This window comes from Passer montanus, unplaced genomic scaffold (genome assembly GCF_014805655.1).
Source record: "Passer montanus isolate IOZ18808 unplaced genomic scaffold, ASM1480565v1 scaffold8, whole genome shotgun sequence".
Taxonomy (NCBI): Eukaryota; Metazoa; Chordata; class Aves; order Passeriformes; family Passeridae; genus Passer; species Passer montanus.
In genome coordinates this window covers 7,136,610-7,162,409 of record NW_024373256.1, presented here as the reverse complement: position 1 = coordinate 7,162,409, position 25,800 = coordinate 7,136,610, and the positions used below count along the sequence as shown (strand labels likewise).

The window sequence follows — 25,800 nt, the reverse complement described above, 5'->3', positions numbered from 1 at the left end:
GTAATTTACTGCATATATTTGTAATTTTTCCTTAGGAGGAAGTAATAGCTGGGAAATATCTGAATGGTAATGTACACAGTTGTTCCCATTTATGCTTCTAAAATGAATTAAAGCTCAGTATCTCACCATAACTTTTTATGTTCCATTTTTCATGTGCAGCCCTCCTAGATATACTTTATTTTCAAAGGTAATGTATTACTCTCCCCATCTTGATTTTTCAGTATTATCTTGCACTTCAGATATGATCTGTTTCATATCCACAGAAACTGGAACATTATGGATGGAATGAAATTGGCTCATATTGGCTTGGATTTAGGTCTCCTGGGAGGAGCATTTCCTGTTAACAGGGAAAAACCTATTTGTAGTGTAGTGAAAAAAAAAAATATATAGAATGAGGCTGAAAATATATAGTTGCTACAGTTCTCAGAAGTTTTGATAATTAACTTTGCTCACATGTGTCCAAATGGCTTCTTAAGAAAATTAGGTGCAGTTCCAGCTGTCTGTCCACCTCCTTCTTTCATTCTCACTCCATCCCCCATCCTCCAGCTCCTGGTGGCTTTTTAATTATTTGCTAATTTTGTCCAAATCTGAAAGAGCAGGATAAGCCTCAAAGGCCATTCCACTCCTACATATCTTGAGAAAATCAGTGTCTGTGTAAGGAAGACACAGTGAAATTAATGACTCTGCTGAAGGAAAGGCAGCAGTTACTCCCTGTGCTTTCTGCAAGCAGATCAGAACAGACATAATGGGGTGCCAGAAAGCACATGCCTTGGAGAGAGTACTAATGGCAGCACCTTGGAAAATTGAGTTTATTGTGGGTGGTTGTGGAATTAGATGGAGAAAAACTAATTAAGTCCATTCCCCATTGAACCATGTATTTTCATTGCATTAAACAGATCAACTATTACTCTGGCTAGACAAAAAACTGAATACTTTTGTCATTATGGTGTTATCATCACTCTTTGTTTCCCCTTTTCTTTTCTACTCTTGTAATCTGCTATTTAACTTGTTACATCATTTTACTGGCATTTTTGGTCCTGTTTTCTGTTACAGCTCTAATGTCTGGACAGCAGATCTTCTTACAAAAGTCATGGCCTATTTTCATGCTCAGGAAGTTATGTTTACTCTTAGCAGTCTACAGGTTTGTGACATTTAAGATGCATGACAATTTTTATTTGAAAAGGAATTAAAAAACCTTAACTTATCTCTGTAGCCAAAGCTAGGTGATCAACGAGGTAATTAATAGAGGTAATTAATACACCTACAGTGTAGCAGCTAAATAAGAAATAGGAATAGTTTGTCTTTTCCCCCAAAGCTTGCAGGAATATGCAAGGCAGAAATAATAACAATTATTTTTGCTTTTTCTCTGATGGAAAGCAGGAATTAGGATTTTTTGGTGCTAATTGTTTCTGAGTTGAGTATATATAAATGCTGTTTCCCCAGAAAATGATGGGTTTCTCCCAAATTTTGGCTGGCTGTAGTTCACACTGCTCCTTATGGAATGAGAGGCTCTGGAGCATCCTACAAAATGCCTCCACCTTTTAAAGCTCCTCTCAATGCTGTTTTTGTAAATTATCGATGTGGACTGATGCAGGAAGGAGCTGCTGTTCCTCCTCCTGCTGCTGAGGGTTAGTGATGAGCTGCTTTCAGTGGAGCTGTACCCAGCTAACAAACCTGAGCCCCTCCCTCGTCCCTAAACACGCGGAAACAGGGAAGTGTCACCGTGCCATCCCTGAGCCTCAGGCATTCCCAGAAGCTCCACAGTGCTTGAAACCTGTCCCAAGCTCCGTGTCGCTGTCACAGCTCATCCTCACCTACATTTTCCTGCCACTGCCTCTTCCCTTTGTCAGGTTTATTGGCAGCCTGATGTTCTCAGCAGGCTGAACCCCGAGGCATAAAGGAACAGTGTTAATATTTGGTGGTGGCAATGCAAGTTAAGCAAAGGCAGCAAAGAGCAATTGCAACTCAAATTCCAACCCAATTCTGAAATAATTCTGTCAGGAAATAGCAGGGATCTTACTCCAGTCTGCTGCTAATGAGCCTTAAATTTATTTCTGTTCCAGTGTTAAGATTCCCCTTCAATTTTTCAAAATAGGCATGAGATTGTTAACTGGTAATGAAGCTTGATGCGAGAGAGAATATTTTTGGCTTATGACCTGGTAGAGACTTTTCCTCCCATCTAATTGCACACTTCCTTCCCTTTTTTAAGTAATAAGCACATGATATCTGATAATTTTTAAGCTATTTTTTGAGCTCTTTAGAAGTTTCATTTTCACAGCTCTGTTGTGTGAAGCAGAAAAGCTTTATTACTCTTGTTTTATGAAGTGAGAAACTGAGGCATCTTGGTTAAAAAGCTCCCTCGAGAGGACTTGTTCATGGAGCCAAGAATAGGATTTGAAAATTACTGTATTTCAAGAATGCATTTAGATTATTTTTGTTTTCAGTTTGAGGGAGAACAGTTATTTTGATCATTGACAGCCCAGACAATACAGAGCTAAGCACTTAGTTCTCCTTGAGCACAGATTTTCAGGGAGTAAAAGCACGATAGTATGAGTTTTATGTATATTAAACATATTTTTCTACACTCCAGATGTCCATAAAAAGTTACCTGAAGAACCTTTTATACCAGCCCAGGCAACTACTGTCTGAATTGCAACAGCTTGATCAGCAGCAGTTCCAAACTGCGATGAAGTACCTCTTCAACAGCAAAAAGGAGCATCTTGTAAGCAAGTTTCCACACGTGAAAAGGAAAAGCTGCTGTCAGTGGTTTAGAAATGGAAAGGGACAGACTGGGGGGCTCACAGTGCAGGCGTTGCAGTTACTTACCTGGCTTGGATTGGATTCCTCTCCTCTTAGGTTAGACTTAGTTTATTTAACTCTTATTGTCTAAAAGTTGATGCAAGTACAAGTCAGTCATTTGGATTTTCACTGTAATCAATAGAGAGAAACTCATCTCCAGAGAAGAGTTCACCCTCCTACAGTAACACCTAAGGTAGGTAGGGCCAGTTACTCTCAGGGAGTGTCTTCTTTTTGGTGGCTGGAAAGAGAGCCAAGATGGATAAAGGAGGTGAAATTAGTAATTTTGTAAATCAGTCATTTGAAATATCTTTCTGGGTTTCATTTGGTTTTGTAAAAAATATTCAAGCTGGTCTCTACCCAATGCCAGAAAGGAATTATCTGAAGTAATGCAAACAACCAGTAATTTGCAGCTGTTTTTCATGAGAGCAGCATCGTATTCTTTGTAGAGAGCTCTCTGTCAGGCCTCAAAATGAACAATGTATTGAATTAATCAGAGATGTTTATTTCACACTTTGTTTCTTGCAGGAAATGGGAAATATTATTCTTGACTGGGGCAAGACTAGAGAGAGAATTTTTCAAAGCCCAGGAGTAAACAGGACCTTGTTCCTTGTAACTCTGGATAAATGCTTCCTGGCTCTGAGTGCCCTGGACTGTGTGGATATCCTGAGTCAGGTTTTGCGTGTGTCAGCAGTGAACTATCTCCAACCTGATGTCATTGGGAGTCTCCCAAACCTTCTGCTGGAGGATGCTTTCAGAAACTTGTAAGCCATTTATTTTTCAGACACAATACTATGTTGGATTTGCTGACTATTGAAAAAGAAGTTGCTATATGGTCTTAGTCTGTTTTCCTGATACAGCTTTCTGCTTATGTGTAAAGAATGCTGTTTCTAAAATAATTTGTCCATGTGTCATTAAAAAAAGGAATAGTTAACTCGTTAGTGAGCCAACAAATGTATTTATCACTTAGATCATCATTGTTCAAGGACCTCTATGACAGAACCTCAGCAAGCACTCAGAGAGCTCTCTATGGCTGGATGAAGCAGATTCTACAGCAATCTTACAACATGAGTGGTATGTTACAAAGTGTTTTCTTCTTACTTATCATAAGAGAAAAGCACTCAGGAAATGGCCTGCCCATTGTATTGAATTGTTTCCCCAGTTAACACAGGTCTGTGTAAGAGCTGTCTGGAATACCTTTTCTGCAGAGCACATAAATAAACATAATGTGTTTGTTACTCATGACAAATAGTTCTCCAAAGATGCTTGAACTTGTAGAGTAGAATCATACTATTGTTAAGGCTGGAAAAGACCTCCAGGATCATCAGGTGCAACCAGTGGACCCTTCTGTTCTGCACAGAGCTATACACAAAGTCTTTTTCTAGTACTAAAGTCTTTTCTCTCTGTACTGTTTCTAAGTCTGAAATAGGATACAGTGGCCAGGTGCTCTGCCAAGGCGAGTTGTTCTCTTCTGAACTCCTGTTCAAAGGAGAAAACAGCTCTGGCTCAGGATACATTATCCACTGCACTGTTTCGAAACACAGAGAAATGCAGGATGTTGTGAAAGCACATGGCACCAACTCGATCAGCAAAGGGACATGATAAAGCCAAAGTTAATTAATTCTGATTGGATGCATTTTCCCACATCTGTTTGCCTGGCTAATGTGCCTAAAACAGCTGTTCCAAAACAGCTGGGACAGGCAGGATGGGCTCCACAAGGGGGCTGTGCAGGGCACTGAACATCAGAGCTGGTGCCTGGGTTTCACTGAACATCCCAGCACAGCTGTCCTGGGAGCGTTTTAGACTTACAGGTGTGTGTGTTCTTCTTCCTTCCCTAGAAATCAAAGGTTAAATACCCACTTGCTTCAGTGGAGCTAAATTTGACTCTTGGGTCTCCTGCCATTTCAAAATATGAGAATAAACCAGTAAGTTGTGGAGAGGAGGTTCATGCTGCTGCTGTGAGGTGATAGTGCCAGTGCATTGCTGGGAAAGCAAAGATGCAGAATTTGCCTGGTGCTGCTCAGCAGTCCTGGGAAAATCTCTCAGCATCATCTTGAGTTGTGTCTGAACCATTGGTGAGCCCTCAGTTCATGGAAGATCACACAGCCTGGGAGGGACTGGGAGTTGCTGGGCCTCTTTTTCCTCCCTGGTTGCTGCTTCACCTGCCAAAAGCTGCACAGTGGTGAATCCCCCCCCTCAGGGCATCAAGTGTGGGCTCATTCCCAGCTGGTTGTGGCAGTGTGAACCATCAGCCCTGGGCAGGCACACTTGGACTGGAAGTCTAAAGCTCCCTCCGGTGTGCACTCCCCAGGCCACAGCAGAGCGCAGGAACAGTGCTGCAGGAGGCTGATTTATTCACTTCATATGTGGGTAGCACTGGGACAACCTGGGATAGGGATCAGTTTTTGGGGATCACAGCTACCATGGCTGGTAGCTGTGAGTCTGTTCTGCTAAAGGCCACAGTCAACATCCTTAAATGATGCTGGTTTTTCCTTTAGCTCTCTTGTCATGTCTTTCAACTCTCATAATATTCTGGGTAATGGGAGGTAATATCACTTTAAAAAACACAGGCCTGACAGGTCTGCTGGGATCATCATCTTGTCTCAGTTAAGGAGCTTAGATCTGTGTTTTCAAAAAAATCACTTAATGGAGTCCTTCAGCTTCTGATAGATGCAGGCTGTTTTTTTCCCCAGCACTGGAAACTCTTCAAAGTGCACAGATTATTTTATTTTAACAGAGCTGTGAGTATCAGCACTGCTGAGGAATGTGTTCAGAGGTGTCACACACTGAGCCATCCAAATGACAACACCCTGGAGAAAACAGTCTTTGTGGCTCAGGGTACCCATGGAGTCCATGAATATGTTTTTTCTCAGGGATATTTGGATCTTGATTTCATTTTCAATCCTTGGGAGAATGTTACTAAATGAATGCCATTTTTTAACTGTTGTGCAGTGTTTTGTGGTTTTGTCAGCTCATTTCCATGGAGGTATTTGGACAGTTTTTCATTTTCTCCATTATTACTATTGCATACTACTGAAACAAGTGGCATCATCAATAATAATATATAAGACATATAAAGTATCATGCCTTCCTGATGTTCTTAAATAATGCAATTGATTAGGAAAAGTGAATTTTAAAAACGTTGCTCCATTTTTAATACTTTTGGATAAATTTTTCATGTCCTACACTTTATTAATTCTTGGTTTCAACAACATAAAACATTGACTGTTTTTGTATGAGAAAATTTGAGACACTTGAAACACTATTTCATTTTCAGTAAAAAAATGTATGGACTCATAAATGTATGGTGCTAAAATGTAGCAAATGGAGGAAATCTGACTCTCTCTGCTAATGATTTTTCTGATTTGCAGTTTTTTTATTATTTAACAATAACAATATACTTGAAAATATATTTGAAAAGTAATTACTTTCTTAACATTGTAGTGAGTATTTATTTGTACAAAACAGAGTTCAATGAATCAACTTCTTGGGTCAGTGCAGAAAGCTTATGGATTTTGGGAAGATACATGGTCCATCTCCCAATAGAAGAAATTCTGAAAATTAGTCTTAATGAAGTAAGTAACAAAGTGTGGTTGGATATATTATTGCTACAAACAATAAGAACACAAATGCAAACTTAAACATGAAAAATAACTTAATGTATCTTAATTAATTAATTATGAAGAGAAACTACAGAGGGGAAATATAAATGTATTCTTTACAAAATTCTTCTGTCTTTTTAATTTTAAAGTGCCTGTCATTAATATGTAATTATTTCTCTGTATCAGACTTCCATGACTGCTATTGAAAGGGACCAATGATAGAAGACCCTCAAATTATATGACATTTTGGCAGAGAATCACTCAAATCACTCACTCAGCTTTGCCTTCAGAAATACTGGTTTATCCAAATCTTCTGGCTTTCTCTATAACATGAACAGGCTCAGTTAATTTTGAGTGTAGGCTCAGTTAATTTTGAGTGTCAGACACAGACTTTGTAGGATTCATTGTCTCACAGTGCTGATGCATGGTTTTGTTTGTGCTGGTCAGATCAGACTGTTCATTAGCTACGACAACGCAACAAAGCAGCTGGACATGGTGTATGACATCACACCAGAGCTTGCACAGGCCCTCCTGGAAAGGATAAACTTGTCAGGATTTGATATGAGGAACACTTCAACTATCTACAGGCAAGGCTGCTTTGCTTTTTCTTTTATGGCTGTGTGTGGATGGAACAACTAACTAAGGAGAAAATGGAAATTGATAGCGTGGCACAGCTTTTTCATTCCAGCCAAAAAATCTAGGCTGAAATCCAGCCCTGTTTAGCAACAGTGAAGAATTGCTACTTTATGAATTTTTGGAGGTGTGCCTAATTAGCTAATGCTTTGTCTCCTGCTCCACAGTGAGGAGATGCCTGTAGCATTTGTGGGAAGGCTGCAGGAGTATCTGGGCGACCTAGGCAGAGCTCCACCACATCACAGAGCAATAAAATAAACTGGGACAGCAGGACATGAGTTGTCTTGGCTGCTTGAATCACAGAACATGGAGGTGTTTGGGGGAAATAATTTTACAGTTGGGATTGAAGGAGGAAAGCTCAACTCCTGCCAGCAGGACTGCAAGTGGGTTTAAACTGACGTGGGTGTCACCAGAGAAGCCACAAACTGAAGCAGTGTAAAGCTTGCCCTGCTATCCTCTTTGTCCTGAAGAGTGGAGATGAGCCATGCTTAAATATGTTGGGACGTTAGGTGTGTAAGCAGGAAACTGAATTTTCAGGACTGTCAAATCTGCTCGGAACTAACTTTAACACTAATAAAAAACCAAAATAAACTGCTGTTACTCATAAATACACAGTGAGCATGAGAGAGCTCTGCACTCCACATTTACATTTACATTGTCATATCAATGGATGTGTTTAGTCCCAAGACAATGCTGTCTGAAATTATTTGTAGTCTCCTTGGGGGATACCTTGGAGTTTTAAACTAATGGAGAATATGCTTTATGGCTTCAGAGCTCCTGTCATTACTGCAGTGCAGCTCGCTGACTTCCATGAAGCATTGCTCTTGTCGGAGGAGTAAGCGAGAGAAGAGTTATGCCCATGCTCTAAATTTCAATGTCAGAAATCTTAAAAATTATTTTGTCACTCATAAGAGCTGCCACATTCTCACGGATGAGAGAAATGTCATGCTCCATAATCCTTAATATATTCCATTTTTACGACACACTTAGTTTATGTTACTCATTTTAACCATACTGTTGATTTAAATGCACTTTTACTTTTAAGAAGTAGTGTTATTCATTTCTGCTAATCCCAGAGGAGATGAAGAGCTTTTGGTGGCTAAGCAATAATGCATCAGAATGTAATTATTTGTTATAAAAATGCTCTTATAGATGCTTCTTTTATTTGTATGTTGGTTTGATGATCTCCCATGAATTCAGATGTGCTGCTGAAGCAGTGTTTTGTTATATCACTGGCAGGTTGTTGTTGAGGGACTGGAAGAACTAAAAGCCTTTCTGTGCTGCAGAATTTGACTGAGTCTGTGGTAGTGCTGCAGCATTGTCCACTGATGATTTGATTCACATCTGGACATTACTGCCCAGACTCTGCCTGTGCCTGTCTCACTGAACTGTGAAAAAGCAGGGACTGTAGCAGGAAAGCTGGGCTTTGGCCATATCTTTGAGGTTCTTGTTCTGTTTGAATTATAAAAGCAAAGGCACTGAGTTTACAGGGACAGGGAATTGACTCAAGCTTCCTACAAACCAGTTCATCCCCATCACTATCAAGTTCAAAATCCAGACATGGTGATGCACAGTTCAGAGCTCTTTCTTTGCAGGGCTGCAGGTAAAGGCAGTAATAAGCACAAGGCAGTAAATAAGCAAAGGCAGTAAATAAGCACAAGGTCTAAGCCAGAAGGACACCTACAACAGGCACTTCCCCATGGTGGTGTGACTCCTCCTCTCCAAAAACTATGGCTGTGGTTGCACTTTACAGAGGTTAATGGAAATGTTACGGCATGGGAACTGTGAAGGGAAACGAGCTCAGTGCAAACCCTGCCTTGCAGGCTGCTGTGCTGGCACAAGTGGGCAGTGAGCCTCAGTGTGCTTTCTCCTGACCAGTGTTGAACTGCACAGGTCTCCATCCATCGGCCAGTCCCGTGTTTGATGGGAAATACTGCAGGCTTTGTTCCATCCTAAAATTATAAAGAAGCTATGTCATGCCCTAGCTGCTGCTCTGAAACATAAATAGGTTGTGCTGCATGTGGAATCCAAGCAGGACTTAAGAGTTCAAAACATCCAATCAAACCAGATAAGAACTCAGCAAGCCACTTCTAAAGACCCTCCATCATTTTCAAAATTTTCCTGTTGGGGGAAGTGGAGTAACAGGGACAATCCAGCCATGAACAAATGGAACCAGGACAGGTAAATTCTCAAGCACATGCAATCCAGGTAGGATTCAGCTGAATGCAAAGGCCAGTGCATGTTCTCATACCCCTGTTACAGGCTGAGTTTTAAAGACTGCAGGTTGAGGCACTCACGACAAACAGAAATGGCTCAAGCTGTGGTCACAAGGAGAGGGTACCAAGCTGTGTTTCCATTTCCCAACAGTGACACCTTTTATGTCAGAAGGGAGCTAATGTATTTCTGCTCTATAGGCTGGGTTTGTTGGTTTGTTTTTATGATGACCTGGAACAGATGGATGCAGCTGTGGCCCGGGCTCTACTTCATCAAATGATTAAATGCAATCAGCTGAGAGGTTTCCAGGCCGAGGTTCATGAGGTGTGTACAACATTTGTTCTTCTTGCCTAACATAATCCTGTAAACAGAGGAGGAAAGATGCTCTTCTTAAATAAGGAGAAATGAGTGAAAAATTATTGGAACTTAAGAAATAAGGGAAAATAGTTCTTGAGAATGCAAAGGATAGCAACCCATTTTGGGTGCTTATTCTTTTCTCATTCTGTTTCATACTCCTGTTCCTTATACCTTTCACAACTGTGGTTCTATTTTTGAAATTTTACTAAGTGTGTGAATATTTGCCAATGCCTATTCTGGAGATTCCAGTTAATGTTTTGGGTGGTAATGAAAATTGGTTCTTGGCAGATTTTTATTTCCAGTCTGCTCTTTTTGTTTGATTTAGCTCAAATCTCAGCTCCTGAACATTGCCATGCAAAACCAGACATTGAATGATACCCTTGGATCTCTGTCAGATGCTGTGGTTGGACTAACTTCAAGTCAGCTGGAATCTCTGTCACCTGAAGCAGTGCATAATGCTGTTGCAACATTAAACCAAGTCTCTGGGTGGGCAAAGAGCCAAGTTATGATTTTATCCAGTAAATATCTCTCTTATGAAAAGGTACCTCTCATAACAGCTTTCCTACCTTCTGTTTTTAAAAGTGAAATGGCTTCTTAACAATAACTGTAAATTTTGAAAAGTTTAGTATAAAAATTCAAATTAGTTAGTGGCCTGGAGAATGTGTTTAAATCAAATAAAAGCTTTCAAGATTGTACATCCCAAAGTAATTCTCTAGTAGAGAGAGAATGAGTACTTGGATTTGGCATTTGTATATATTATTTTGTCTGTGTCACTGCCCTAGGCAGAATTTGCATGATTAAAGACCTGAGGCTGTATATACAAATATACTGCAATGCAAGGAATCAGGTCCTGGTTGAAGTTTCAGAAAAAGGAACTTCTGAGGAACTTCAGGCGTTTGTTCCATGGACAGACACAAAAAAATGCATTCCCAGGCAAGAAATGTATTAAGTATTTAATAAATAGTTTTTCTTTATTTATTGACTTTTGCTTTTAAACATATCTGCTGGTCTCAATAAAGCTTCCTGTTTGCTTGTGCTGTTCTCCCTGCAGGTTTTATCATTTTACAATGTGAGCCAAATGGGTGCCTTGGTGACAGGAATTGGCACTGGGTCACTGCACAGCATGAGCCCCAGGGAGCTGGCTCAGATGATTCGAGGCACAACATCCCAGTACTTGTCTGACTTATCTCCTGCACAGCAACAGGGCATCCTCAGGAAGGTGATTATTAACTCCAGTCTGTGGCAGGGTCTCTCTGCACAAAAGCACCATAACCAGAACTATAAAGCTTGAATTAAAGCAAGATATGTCCTTTAGCTCAATGGTTAACAGCTCTACTGTTTTTTTTCTGAACACCAAGTGTATTTTGAAGGCTCTCTCTTGCTTATTTTGTTGTGTTTTTAATAATGTCGTGTTTTTCCTTTATCCTCTTAAGAGAAATATTACATGGAATAGAAAGAAGGGCAAATCCGGTAAATCTAAGCATCAGTTCAGAAATACCATGTATTTTTGTGTTCCTCTTTTTAGATTGCTGCATCTGGAGATTTTTCTTCATCAGTCAAAGATATACAAGGAGCTTTCTTTAAAGAAGTCTCTCTTTCTGGTTTATGGAAGCAAACTGGCTATAATTCCACAATGCTGAAAGAAAAAGAACTAAGAAGCAGCCAGGTAAAAATTGTTATGCAGTTCCAATTCCACTGCAATTTAGTGTGAATGGGAGAATTGAAAAGTGGTGTAATATATTTGTGTTCAAGGAACACAGGTAAAAGGAAGGAACTGCCCCAGATATATCTCAACATAAACACCACAGGGCATTTAGAGCCCAGGCAGCACTATGAGACAATGCTATGGAAAAGGAAGCATTAATATGCTGAATTTAAGCCCCCAGGTTTCTGCCATGTAAATTTTCTTTTTCCAGTACTGTACATTAGATATTTGCATTTAAAGTCTTTGACTCTGTCCAGAGAGATGAAAGGTTGGATCAGACGATTTCCAGGGCTCCCTTCACCCTTAAGTTTTTCAGTGGCTGTGGGCCATGTACAGGTTTACCATAATGCCAGTCAGTTATGGCTTGTCTTGTGAGGAAAAAATTCAGCTAAACTGCATGCCAAACCTTTTGGTTGCTCAAGCTGGACCACAGAATTACCTTTAGGGTACATAAAAGAGCTCAGAGTGCAAAAACCTTACAGTAGTTTATATCTCTTACAAGTGGATCAACTAAAGTTACCTTTAATTATGGTGGGTTTATTTTCAGGCTTTGTATCTGTATGAGTTACTGTCCAAGGAAAACTATCCTGTTGACCTTCTAAGGTATGGACTGTATCTCTTTTGAAATGGGATTTAAAACTAGTTTTGTGATGAGAGCAACTTTGAGGTAAACAATATATATTACCTTATGTTTATTCATTCCTGGATACCACAGGATAATTCACCTTCCTTATTAAAAAGGGTCTTCAAAACCAAAGTGAGGATCAAAGCATTGCAGAGGTTTGGGTGTTTTAAGTCTTAGTTGATATTTTTCGATTTGTTTTCATTTTTACTTTCAAGAACCTTTTAATTACAGGAAATGGGAGAGATGAAGAAACTGTGTCTTAGGATGGGGTTGTGGGGAGTAAGGACTAGATCCTGCTTAAATATTCATAAGATTGAAATTTGCCTTTCCTATCAGCACAGGACAGCTTGTGAAAGGAGTAACTTGTCAACTCTTTGAAAGTATGGACACAGACATATTTTTAAACAATTTTAAATTCTTTGAAATTAATCTTCATCTGCTTTCTCCATATCAGGTAAACAAACAAAAAAGACTTTATGTACATAAACATACTACCCAATATCCAAATTAGGCAGATTAAAATTTGGCTCATTCTATTTTGTCTTTGGGTTTTTGGGGATTTTTTTTTCAGAATCCTGTATGTCTCAGCTTGTCTGTTAGCATATTTTATTTAAATCTTTTATGTGTGAATTTGTCTGTTATCATACTTCATTTTGACAATTTCATTTGTCACTTACAAATTGCAAGAAATTCCTACAGCCCTTCTGACTTGTTAATTCATGAGTGATCTGTTTGGAAATACATAGAACTTTCAGAAACATACAAATGTTCTCATGTTCCCAAATATATAATGTTTCATCTCTGATGTCTACAAAAAGAAAACTCAAACAAGCCAGATAAAAATGCTCTCTGAAGATAATATGCATCGTCTTATATATGCTAATTTATATATATGCTGCAATAAACAAGCCATATTTTTTATTCTTCTTCAAAACTGATAGAGGTTTAAGATCCTAAATTTTTGTTGCCTTTAGGTTAATTGTTTGGCTTGGAAATTTTGGAAAGTCTCCAATGCATCCATTCCTCCCTTCCTCTTACTGGCACTTCCGTGAGTTACATCTTAGTCCATCTTAACTTCTGAGCACTTTTCAAATAATCTCTTCAGTCCTAAGGAAACTGATGATTCCAGTAAATGGTGATTTATGAAAAGTGGTCACTGACTGTAGGAAAAATCTGTCTCGAGTGAAAGTTGGTAATACTTTGTGTCTTTTAGTACAGTACATTTTTGTCACAGTGGTGGATTTCTTCCCCCTAGGTAGGCTTATTTGGTTTCAGTTTGTTTATTTGTTTAGGGGTCTTTTTGATATATAAGACAAAAGCACTGGATACTGCTGAAGCATATTGCTCTGTATGGTTGGAAACATTCCAGTGTGTTTCAAGACATTTGTGTAAGTTAGCTCACACAAAACTCAGTGACAGCTTTTTTCCTTAGGAAAAAATAACTTGTGTATGTATGAGAACTCCTGAATTGTAAAATTTGTTAATTTTTCTTTGCTTTCTTGCTTTTGTCTCTTTCTCACTTTTTCTTTCTGTCTCTTCCACTCTTTCTCTCTTTATGTGCCTCAGGGGATTAAAGGGACTGAGAACCCTTATTTTTGTGGAATATGTTGAAATTAATTGAAAAAAGGAAGAAAAGTATTCAATTTGAAAAGGCTCTATTCTACTTAACAACTATAAAATAATAATAATAGACTTCAATGCAAGACTTCCCATAAACTACAGCACTCAGGTATTTGGCAGCAATTGCATGTTGGCTGTTCAGGGCCATCAGAAGTTACTGCTGCTGCTGCCTACAGACCCTGGCAAGGCTGGGCAGATGTGGGTTGTGGCTTTATTTGCCAAGGTTGTCTGCCACTATGTGTGGAGAAGAGCATTATTTTTTTTTTAATTTGGCAGGATTTTGGGATTTTGATAAAAAGGAAACCTACTCTAAAACTACTTGTGGTCTGCAGGCCACCCACCCCATTTTCATTCATCAGAGAATTATTCCTAATAAAACAGAGAAAGGGGAAAAGCTTCTGACCTGTAAACTGTTGTTTCATGTGGTGTTAAAGCACCTCAGAGCACTTTCATACACTTGCAGCTACTTATAATTCTTAGCCATTTTTTTGAAGTTCAGTTCATGTCCTGATGGACTGGAAGAGCTGTTGTTTCATATGGTGTTAAAGCATCTCAGAGCACTTTCATACACTTGCAGCTATTTATAATTCTTAGCCATTTTTTGAAGTTCAGTTCATGTCCTGATGGACTGGAAAAAGACAGATATTGGACTAAGGTGAGGGTTAATTGCAGTTTTTTTGGCCTCTCTGGTTTATGATTTTTCAAGTCCAGTCTTGTCTCTAAATATTTCTGTCATCACAGATTTCATGGCTATGGTTGTGGGTGTATGAAGGTCAGGTTTGCATTCTGAGACCTTCTGAATTCTTTCTGCAGTTCTGAGTACCTGGAGTACGTTACAGGCCCTTTGTGTGTCCCTTTCCTTGAACGTGTGGGGAAGACTGGAATGGACCTTCTGAACCCAAGCCTTCACAAAAGGGATGCTGTCCTGCAAAAAGTGCAGGAGTGCTTGGTGGGTATGGCTGTGAGGTCAGCAGAGGAGGAGACACCATGGAGGAGGAGGGAGTCACCACCTACATGAGTTCTTCATCCATCCATCTGCATTCTTTTGGGAGCTTTTTTACTGTTTCAATTTTATTATTTGCTCCTTAAGCAAACCTTTTAATAGCTTGCGTAGCAATTTTCCTTGACTCCATGCACACTACAAAGTGTTCTCATGAAATGTCCTTGCTGGTCAGGACAGCCTGGAGCTGACCAGTTTGCATCTGGAGCTGTTCCCTGGCTCCAAGCAGTGCCAGTCCAAGCAGAGCTGTTGTGGCACAGGGACCTCCATGGGAGAGGTGGTGGTACCAGAGGGATTTTGTGACTTCTGCTGTCTGGGAGCTGCAGCACTCACCAATTTCTAGGGGAAGCTAGTTCTTTGATGTAGCTGTGGCTGTTCCTGTCCTTACACACAGTACCAGCTGTATAATCCCCAGTGTTTTGGCAGCTGCTTGACAAACCTTTTACAGCTCAGCCTTCTAACAGCAAGAGCTTGGGGCCCCTCTGCTGCAAGGGGCCACATGAGGGCTGTGCTGCCAGACAGAGCTGCACCAGCTCTGCAGGTGCTGGGTGGTCACATTCTTTATGTGTGATTCAGTATGGAATAAAGAATACTGAAAGCTCTGAGAAGTGCTTATGAAATATCACCAGTTGGATTGGTAAAACAAAAAATGTAAGGCAGTCTCAGCAGAAAATGTAGATTAAGTTGCTGGTGCAAACTGTTGTGTCTTTGTTCCTTACAGCTGAAATGAGTTGTGATGCAGCTAAGTGGTACAGGGCAAGAGCCCAGTTAGGTCTGCCAACAGGGCAAATGCTTCTTGTTTCAGAACAGCTCCATTGCTGATGAATATGATGTTGACCTCCTTGGAAATCTAATCTGCCACCTACCTCCAGCCTTTCTACATGGCAGAATGTCCCTGAAGGCAATGGCAGCAGCCCTACATCAATTCAAACTTTGCCAACAGCTCAGCCACGAGCAGAAGACTGAAATTAAATACAAACTCTTCGAGTTATATGGGTAAGGTATTGGATACACCACTGTGGTCATGCTGGTGGTTAGGCCATGCAAACAACAAGCATTTGCTTTGCCCAGATGAACTGCAGTGAAACCAGCACAAAGCAGCTTCTGTCACTGCCCCAGTTCTTGTCCACTAGAATGATATTTCTGTTCTTGTGTGTAATGTGATAACTGTGGAACAAAATACAACCCCAGGGACACCCTGCATGGCTTAAGTCCCAGAGGAAAAGGAGAGAAAGTGTAATGTTTGGGGGGGGCAGGCAAATAGACTCACAGGCCTGGCAAGAGAAAGGGGTTACAAGCAGAGAATGGTGCAGGAACGCAAAGAATGGGAAAATGGAAGTGGGATACTTGCTGTGCTGGTGTAAGGAGAAAAGTAAAAAAGACTGCAAGCACCTGTGGCAATAGGAGAGAGCAGAGAAGAAGCAGAGGGATATAAAGTTCAAGCTTCTGCAGCAGCAGAGTGGGCAGTGTGTTGGGTGTCACTAAGGACTCAGATGAGGAGGGCAAATGGAACCTCACTGGTATCAGCTGTGCAAAGAACAAAGCCATCCTCTGTCTAGCAAGAGTATACTGTTCTGTCTTGCATTGTCCCTTGGAAGTATCTTGCATTTGAAAAGGGAGACTGGTTGCAGTTTCTAACCACCTCTTCACCCCAAAGTTGGTGACTTGACCCACCTGATGACATTAGATGCTGTTCAGCTTCCTGCCAGCCAGCATTTTTCTGTGGTAGGATAGCTGTATTTTCCAGCAGATCCCATCCCTGCATTGATCTTGATACAAATCAGTTTTATTGAGTGTGGCACACTGTGCTAAATAAGATTTTATGTTATTTTATATTTAATTTTGAAGATATTTAAACATCCTCATAGTGGAGCAACAAAGCAATTAAAATTGTTTGTGGGAACATGAGCTAGTAACATATTTGTTCCTACACTCTTCTATAGGCTCTGTCAGGCTGAAAATAACTTATCTATGAGCTTTATTAAGTCACCTACCAAATGGGTTGACTGACATTTGTCAGATGTGGATGATGTTTCTACTTCTCTTTTGATAGCCATTTTGCAGACTACTATTTCAATATGAACTTATGGAAAATGGTAAATTTTCTGTCAAATAAATAATTATTTCTCCTTGTTCAAACGCTGTAATGCTAAGAACATTTGACTATTGAGGAGAGCTCCATCACCACATTGGAAGGGTTTTTCTGATTATATTGTGAGTTCCACTAATGCCCTATGCCCAGAAAGTGAGAAAATGCAATCTAATGCTTGTAACAATGAATCATCACATTGGCATATAATTGTGTTTCCTGTATGATAAAGTGTCATAAACCCACTGAAGTTTTAGTATTATTTTTATTGTAATGTTCTTTATTAATACAATTTTCAATTGTATTAAATTTTTCAATATTTTTTCAGCTCCTCAAACAATTGGACAGCAGAAACAACATTAGATGTTGGACCGTTCATAGTTCTGCTGTCAAAAGAGGAATTAAACATCCTTGCTGAAAAGGTATGCTTTTATTAAAAAATGTTAATTTGTAACATATTTTAGAACTTGGAATTGTGAATGTCATAATGAAGTCTAAATTATGTAACCTGAATGCTGAACTAGGTAAATACTTCTTTTGTCAAGGAAACGTCTGTTAATGTTTCACATATTCGTGACTCCATCAAAGAGATTTCTTCTTGAGAGTAATGTTTATATAAAGAATTACTTGCATGTGTACAATGATAATTGTACATTGTCACATGGGGGGGGAAAAAGAGGCATTTATAGTGATGCAGACTCATTTTTAGTACTTTATACCTTGCAGTGCTCTTTACTCCATTCTTCTGCCTTCCAACCATAAAAGTTGTGTTTCTTATCCTGTTATTAATGGGATCATACTGATCAAATGAGCATTTACTCATGTGGCCCTTTGCCCTGGGGCCAGCATAGCACAAGTAACAATATCTGATGGCCTCAGCATTGCACTTTGTAATTTCCTTGCCCTTTTTTAGTTCATATACTCTTAATTTTTTTTTTCATGCATAGGAGTAAACTATACTGGAATGAGTATAGTTTTCATTCTTCAGCAGAAATATGTGAGCACAGTCAGCAGCTTTTCCACTGGAGAGAATGCTTATAATTGACCAGATAGAATAGGACTCTTCAAAGGAAAAGAAGGTGTCTAGCAGGGTGGAGAAGAGAGGTCAAAAAAGCCTAAAGAAGGCAAACAGGTCAAAGTTATTTCTCATAATTTAATTGGGTCCCTATCCCAATTCATACACTTATCTGGCAAATTTAAGACAAGCGAAATGAAGCCCAAATTAAAATGGTAGCACTCATTGCTCCAGGAGGGGCTGGACACAGACACCAATCAGCCAGTGCTCAGGTGTTGCCAGAAGCTGGGAGGGCACACAGGATGGAGAATCACTCAGAATTTCCTTTGTTCCTAATTTTTCCCCCCTCAAATGTGTGCCAATGACCTTTCAGTAGCAGCCAATTACTTTTTTCTGAAACATCTGCACAATGGGACGAGACTGAACTGTTACTAACCCCTGCTTTGCTCACGTCTGCACAAGTCTTTCTCCACAAATTGATTTGTTTTAAAAGGGAGAGAAGCCTTATTTATTCTTTCTCTCCTTTTGAAGTTCCCAGGTATCCTTTTACAAATAGCAAAGACAATTGGACCAGTTTCTTCAGCTGAAGAGCTTCTGTCAGCTGTGTTTGAGTCAGTCTCCAGCAGCACTGGCAGCGTCCTCCCATCTCTCAGCACAGCTGGTCAGTATTGCACTGGGGCCTCTGCAAAGTGCTGCCATTTGGGGCTGAGATGTGCAACTCAAACAGACTTTGTCTCACTTTGTCATCAAATGCCTTCTGAGAAGTCGAACAATAAAAGTGAAGTGTTCAGTATCTTACAGACTTCCAGCAAAAACCAGTGAGAGTTCATTCTGCTGCTCATCAGAGTTGTATAATGCACTAATTGCTGAAACTTTCATTACAGGATTGCATAATTAAGCATTTCCTGGAATCCTTCTGAGTGCACAAAGGAAAAATATGAATGATTTGAATTAGAGGGGTTTGTTTATTTTAATTTTTTTTTTTTTTACTTTGTAATCTAATTGAAACCCCTTGAATTAAAAACCTCTGAAGGTGACAAGTTACCATTGTGCCAAAAGATTGCACATAGTTAATCCTTTGCCAGACATGAGCATATGGTGACTGATCTGTTCTTAAATCTGACAGTGGTGGCACTGTGTTTTTTCTGTCCAAATGGACAAGTTTATAATCATCTAAAAGGTATTTTAATTAGCAACCAAACTAATCTATTAGAATCTCTGGTGACAAGTGGATAATTTTCTTTATATAAGATAGATACTCTGACTATATTCTATTATTATAATAACAACTATTCTTTCTCTTATCTGAAATTCACCCAGGCAGAATCTGTAAGCTGTGCCATCCTGTGCCATGGAAAACAATCCTGCTGTGGGGGAAGCTTTTGAAAAGCACCAGTGGGAATTTAGACCCAAACATATTCAAGGAGTTTGATCTTGTCTGCCTTTGTCTTTGAAAATATCCCTCTTGGTTCTCTGCCTAGCAGAGTGGAGGTTCAAGCTCTCAGCAAGCCCTGAGCCACCATGGAAATCCATCTGCTTGTATGGCAGGAACTCTGAATTGTGACTGTGTGTCTCTAGAAATGAATTTGCCTCTTGGAGTGCTGTATTCGTAGGCAGAGAGAGGTGGAGGCAGTTCTGAGAGTTGTGGTTTTTTATAGCCTGAAACAAAACATGACCTCAGTTGATCAGAGGAGTCATTACACTCTCATCAGGCTCTAAAAAAAGCAGGACTCAGCTGGTGAAATAGCAGGGGGTTAGTTCACCTGTATGCATGAAATTCACTCTTCCCTCAACAAGTAAATCAGCAGATCACAAGCCATATTTCTTTAGACATGGGCCACAGGACTGCAGGTTCAGCAGCAGGTATTTCAGTATGCCTGTGTCCCTAAGTTAAGTGTTCTTAAGTCTCTGGATCTACATGAATCCCAGAGACTTCTCTAATCAGCCCAGCTCATGTCCAGTGCAGTTGCAGAGCTCTCTCATCTGCATTGCAAGAGCAGTGCCAGCAAAGCTGAGGGGTTTTGTCCAAGGATAACTTGGTTCCCAGACTGTGGAGGCTCCTGAGTCTTCACTTGGGGTGCACGAGCTCAGCTGGGGGGAATCTGGGAGATGAGGACTTGAAGGATTGTTTGTGCTACTCCAGGAAATGCTTCTGCAGCCCAAACATGGTCTTGAACTGCTGTCACCAAACATAATCTCATCAGCTCCATACAACTCACACAGTGGTTTCAGTAAGGAATGAAGTTTCATGACTGATTTGTAATTGGGTATTATGAAAACTACTCCAGAATAACATTGAAGCTTTTCATGCCACCAATGCTATTTTGCATTTCTCAGACCAGTTGTGAGCTAATGTTAATAACAGTAGCAATTACCAGTTACAGAGTTCTTGCATCTATGTCTATGTTAAGATTAAAAGCAAAGGTTTTAAGGTGCTTAAGGCAAGATGGAACATGAAAAGCAAAACTAGGGAGCTGTGTGTCTGAGATGCTACCAGAGGGCAGTAGCAGTGCTGGAGAAAGAATTCAGGTTTCTCACCACAAGCACTGAGATGTTATAATGCATATATATATATGTTTTTCATCAAACTAAATCTATAGCAAAAGGAACAGCAAAATGACATCAGGTCAAAAATCTAATTATTATTTCCCTCTTTAATTGCATCAGTGTACCTGATGTGTTAAAAATTATAAAATCAATGGATTTTTTTCAAGGACACCCAGTCTTAGGTTTTCATGACTTGAGGAAGGGAGCTGCACTGTGTCTGCATGGGCAGTATTTACATGAGAAAAGCTGACCTGCAGCAGGGGAAAGGGAAACAATGCAGCTTCACAAGAGGGAGGTAAAGGGAGAGCAGAAGATCAGCTGGTACAGTGGAAGCTGAGCAGCATTTTCATTTGTTCAACAGATTCAATCTTTTCAGTGTTCTGCCCACTACTGCAGCGTCCTTTGATGCAAATAAATCCCTCCTCTGCCTCCTTTCAAAGTACAAATCTACTTTGTACATCCTCGCTTTAATTTATTTATCTGGGGGAGCTTAGCTGAGGCACAGCATCTGTGAAATTCATGCTTTTTACTAGTAATGACTGTATCCAAAGACATGTAGGGATTATTTGGTTTAGATAATTATTTAATAAGGTTTTCCTAAATTAGTGATAGGAGAGGGAGCAGTAAACAACCACATTAGGATTCTTATTTCTGCTTTCCATCAACATTAGAGGTAGATTATGTCAACAAAGACTAGGATTTTTTAAAACACACAATGGAAACTGTCTCGTTTGATAATGCATAGGCCTGGAACCTGACTGTAAATAAGATTTTTAAAGGCAGTTTGTCTGTCCAAACAGTGCTGTGGTAAATGTACAGCCCTCTCTAGATCCTGACATTTTAACAACAGGCTTGACATAACCAACAAGCCCTGTGCTTCTCTGACACATCCAGCTTCTGTCTTCACCTTGTTTAAATGTCAGGCAAGTCTTACAAGACATATATCTCTAGCAGGCATTTCAGAGTGCAAGGACCTCTCATGTCTGTTACATTCTTGTTGGGTTGGATCCACTGTTTGAATGTGATGTTTATTCAGCTGAAGCTCTTTTTGGTGAATTTCCACCAGGGTCACCCCAAACATTTGCATTTCACTCCTATTGAATCAAGGCTCCCAGCAAATGGTGGCTTAAACTCAGAACAAGCCCTTGCCTGGGTTTTGATGCCTTTTGAGAATTAGACTTGAAAGAAGTTTTCAAGATACTGATAGTTTTATATCCAGAACATTAATAATATAAGTATTTTTCTAATTCTTCAATTACAAAATAATTAATTTAACAATATCACATCAGCAGCAGTAAATTTTCATAGTCTGTTGCTCTCTTAAATATCAATATTGCTTTGATTTATTTTGTTGTCTCTTTGATGAAAACTCTTGCTATTTGACCTTTTTCAGATTGCCTGGGAACCAGAGCTCCTTCTTCCAATGAAATCATTAAATTAGGAGAAGCAAATGTCTTTTGGTCAGTTCAGGAACTGAAATGCATGGATCCAGGGACTTTTGACAAAAATGTGGAACTTCTTGGGGGTGTCTCAGGTTTTAACAGCTCCCAGCTGACTGCCTTGAAGGAAAAAGCCAAGCAGGTAACCATCCTGTCTGTGAAGGAAAATTAAATCTGTAATTTGATTTGGTGTTATTGAACTATGCAGTTCTAAAATAACTGTGCTATGTCAATGTCACTACTGCCACAAGAATATCTATGGTTTATTGGAAAAATAATGTGAGGTGGTGATAGAAGACTATTGCCCTTGCTTTGGAGTCAACAGGCAAGTAGTTCTGAGCTATTGGCAGCTGGAAAAGTGAAGTGGTTTTACTTTTGAATTACCTTTCTGCTTGCTTCTCACTTTCCTTTCATAAATGAAAAATCAGCAAGCAGTACTAGGGGCTGTTGATTGCCCTGCTGAGAATTAAGCTTGGCATGTTAAACTTGGCATGTCTACATGGATGCTAAATATAGCTTCCAGTGGGGTAAACCCAAACTGACTGAAAGGCAGGTATTGGCTGAGTAAAGCTCCTTTTCCCACCTCCTCACAGGCAGGGACAGACCCATCAGTGGGAAATCTTAGGGAGGAAAAATCCCACCTACATTTTGTCTTTTCCTGGAGCACAGTTGGACAGAGAACTGTGCTGGGGGCAGGTCAGCACTCTGGGACTGGGGCACCCACAGAGCTCTGAGCTGCCCTGCCTGAGACAGAGTGGGGAGCCAGAGAAGTCAGACTTTGCTCTATGCCTGTTGTTGCCATTGCACTTCTCCCTGGGGTGACCTCTTGCTGCTTTGTGGTTGCCTGCACTGGCAGGGAATGGGCAAATTCCCAAACATACTTTCAGTTCAGCAAGAAAAAGCTTTAGGGTGCAGTAAGACAAATTGTTCTGGTTGCAGAAACTCAGAGGTGAAGAGGGTACTGCCCCAGCCTGGCTTCAGCTTCCTGTCAGCAGCATCTGCTGGAGGTTATCTGTTCTCTGCTTCCATCTCTGCATGGCTACTCTGTAATCCCCTTCTGTCAAAATGATCCAACTTGTAAAAGTCCTTTTTAGGTTCCATCAGATCATTCTGACAGAATGAGGTTGGGAAGCATGTACAAGTTGCAGTTGGCAGCAAGCAGTACAGAGTGCAAGAGGCTTGGAGACGTGAGGGCTGTGACCTGTGGAGGAAAGCAGGAGCAGGGGCCACATGGGCCTGGGCAGCATCTCCTTAAACCAGCAGCTGCAGCCAGTAGTGGAGCTGACCATGGATTTGGGGTAAATAAGGCCAACTGTGCAATTTTTAGCAGTGAAGCTCAGCTTTTAGAGCAGTGGGACTGCAGGTGCTTGAAGAGAAGTGACACTGCAGAGATTTCTGAAAGAAGATGGTGGCTCTGCAGTTGTGTCTCTGCTGCCTTGCAGCAGATGTATTCTTCCCAAGTCAGCTTCCCTCTGTCAGCATGGACACATCAAAAGGGGGAAAAATGTAATCCTAGAAGAAAATAAAACCAGTGCTCTCCTGACATAGTGAAAACTACTATTCTTTACAGTAGTGCAATATATTGGGGTACTTACTATATTTGGGTTGTATGGAAATTGCTAACAAGGTTGATACACTCACATTTCTGGCTATATTCAAAGACTCACAGATCTGCAGTGCACTGAATGGCAGTATATTCTGTCTGTGAGTGTTTGTACAGATTTCTGCTAGACAAAGACAGACTTCCTATATATTAATTTCAAAATGCAGTGTGGTGTTACACTGAGCATGAAGCATGAGAAATGAGACAGGACAGGCAAAGCTCTTTGAAATTATATGCATAGATGCTGTTATGTTATTAACATCTTTGATTAAAGGTTTCATTAAGCCTGAGCTAGTCATTGTTCCAAACTAATTCAAAAAGTCTAGTTATCAGATTGTATCTTAATGAAAGTAAGAAGCTTAGCTCACTTGTAAGTGGAAGGTCTCCCAGCTCTGCAGCAGTGACAGCTGTATGGATCTGTAGTTCTAGGTGAATGAGGACAAAGGAGTGTTTCAGTTTCATGTGCTGTGTTATTTATATCATTCTGCCTGAGATTTCACCCAGCCCTGTCAAATAATACTATTTATGAAGTACTTCAAATTCTGTACTTTATGGCCTAGATCAGGAAACAGACACTTGGCATTTTTGCCTGCATGTGTTTCATGTATCTCTTAAGCTAGAGAATTAAAAGCTTTAAAACTGGGCTAATACTTTTTACTGTCTATTTGCTTTGGAAAAGATTGAAGTTTCCCAGACTTAGACCCTTTATGACATTGTAAAACCAACGTAAAAGATCTGGTGGAAGCTCAGTTGGGAGGTACAAGTCCAGCAATGCATCTCTTAAACAAATCCTTACCCTGAGGGTCATAGCTGGGAAAAGCACCCTGACAGCTGCTCTGTGCTGGATGTGCACAGCAGAGAGCCTGCAGCTCTGTGTAAGGAGTACTTACTTCCAGAGATCCAGATTCCTGAGCTCTGCTTTTATATTTTCTGGAGACTGTACAGCTCCAAGTCTATCTGATAGTACAAACACTATTTAGTAGGCAACTGCAGAGATGCTCTTCAGCAAGTGCCCACTAGCTTTGTCCTTTCTAACTTTTTGAACAAAACTTAAATTGTAGCTATCTCAAAAATGGAGTAAATATTTTTCTGACTCAGATAGGAGCCCAGTCCTGGGTTTTTAGTTTTAATTTTCTAGTTGGAGTTAGCAGTATGATGTTATACTAGAAACCATGTATTTGCTGACACAAAGCAGAGTTGCTGAAGTACATGAGAGCTTAAAAGTGAGTATTTTTTTAATGTGTTCCTGGCTTGTTCAAGTCACTTCCTCCAGCCAAAACCCAGTGTCTTTTTCTGTAAAGGAAATTGGCCACATCTGGGGAGATACTGACCACTGTCTACAGTCTTCTACCATTGTCAAGAAAATGTAATTGACAGTTCTGGCCCCTGAAAATTCAGCTCTTGATGGAATTGTATTATTCTTTACTCTGGCAGAACTTTTCCTTATACCAAAATTTCCTTCGGGCTGATCAGTGACAGCTTTTCAATCACTGTAACTTTATCACAAATACAGTTAAAAGTAGGGGAAGCTGTCAGTTTAAATACATTGGTACTGGTTTAGAAGAGCCCCTGCTTATTTCTTTGGTTTTTTACAAAGCTTTAGAAATTTAACTGTATCTGTACAAACACTTTGAAATTCTTTTTTATTTTAACATTGTATGAACACAGTCTGGAAATCAGGACTTTAGGAACTGGTTCTTTGTATTACTTGATTCTCTACTTTGTCTTTCCTTGTCAGTGACTGAGCCAGGGTGACTGGTCACAAAAGGAACTTAAAGTCAATCCCCTGGAGTGACTGCAGCTGGGAAGGAGCCTGGCTAGTGCAGGTGCTGCTTTCTTGGCAGTATAACAGTGTGGATCTAGGCACAGATTCCCATTTTTTGTTGTTCTTAGTGGTTTTGCTCCTACAGCCACACTTCCAGCAGTTCATATTCTGACTCATCAACAAGTCCAAGCTGTAAAAATTGCAGCATTTTTAGATGAACTAATCATTATTGGTGTAGAACCTCAAAAACCTTCACAATACCTAAGCCCTCCTTTTGTGTGCAAAGAGGAATGTTCAGGTTTTAGGGCTTTTGAACCAAGGGATTTGAGAATGGTGTATATAGAGGAAGAGTCATAATGGTCTAACAGGTATTAATGACTCTCATCTAAAGGTTTGGGGGTTGCTGCCAGACTGGAGGAGTTACCAAATCATCTCCCTGGGCCGCATTGCTCTGGCACTCACTGCACAGGAAATCACAGAGCTGGACCTGCGCTCCATCGACTCCGTTTCTGGTCTTAGTCAGCAAACAGGGTGGACTCTTACCCAGGTGAGTGAGTGAGTTACTGAATGCACTCCTGGTGAAAGGCTCTGGATTCGTGCCCTTTGGGACTCAAGTCCTGGAACTGCCTAGACAACAGATCCAGAGACCCACACTACTCCCTGCTGCTTTTGTGCAGCTGTGACCCCAGTGAAAGTGGCAGATAGGTCAGCACTGGTGTCTGCCTGTCTGGGGCTTCCCTGGAGGTGGCCAAGTCACCATCAATCACTGTTAATTGGGGTGGGCATGAGT

At 40.3% G+C, this 25,800-nt stretch overlaps 1 protein-coding gene across 1 annotated transcript in view; it reads left to right on the top strand.

Moving 5' to 3' along the window:
• The window catches only part of OTOA (otoancorin), a 33,505-nt gene that overhangs the window by 546 nt on the left and 7,159 nt on the right, over positions 1-25,800 (top strand). The window contains exons 3-23 of the mRNA XM_039732298.1: positions 36-66; positions 160-187; positions 1,054-1,141; positions 2,591-2,722; positions 3,325-3,560; positions 3,767-3,870; positions 6,265-6,371; positions 6,846-6,985; positions 9,446-9,569; positions 9,928-10,143; positions 10,654-10,821; positions 11,128-11,268; positions 11,855-11,910; positions 12,269-12,386; positions 12,907-12,980; positions 14,366-14,501; positions 15,358-15,548; positions 16,970-17,063; positions 18,188-18,317; positions 21,597-21,784; positions 25,402-25,557. Coding sequence (XP_039588232.1) covers positions 36-66; positions 160-187; positions 1,054-1,141; positions 2,591-2,722; positions 3,325-3,560; positions 3,767-3,870; positions 6,265-6,371; positions 6,846-6,985; positions 9,446-9,569; positions 9,928-10,143; positions 10,654-10,821; positions 11,128-11,268; positions 11,855-11,910; positions 12,269-12,386; positions 12,907-12,980; positions 14,366-14,501; positions 15,358-15,548; positions 16,970-17,063; positions 18,188-18,317; positions 21,597-21,784; positions 25,402-25,557 — 2,658 coding nt within the window. The remainder of the gene's footprint in view (positions 1-35; positions 67-159; positions 188-1,053; positions 1,142-2,590; positions 2,723-3,324; positions 3,561-3,766; positions 3,871-6,264; positions 6,372-6,845; positions 6,986-9,445; positions 9,570-9,927; positions 10,144-10,653; positions 10,822-11,127; positions 11,269-11,854; positions 11,911-12,268; positions 12,387-12,906; positions 12,981-14,365; positions 14,502-15,357; positions 15,549-16,969; positions 17,064-18,187; positions 18,318-21,596; positions 21,785-25,401; positions 25,558-25,800) is intronic.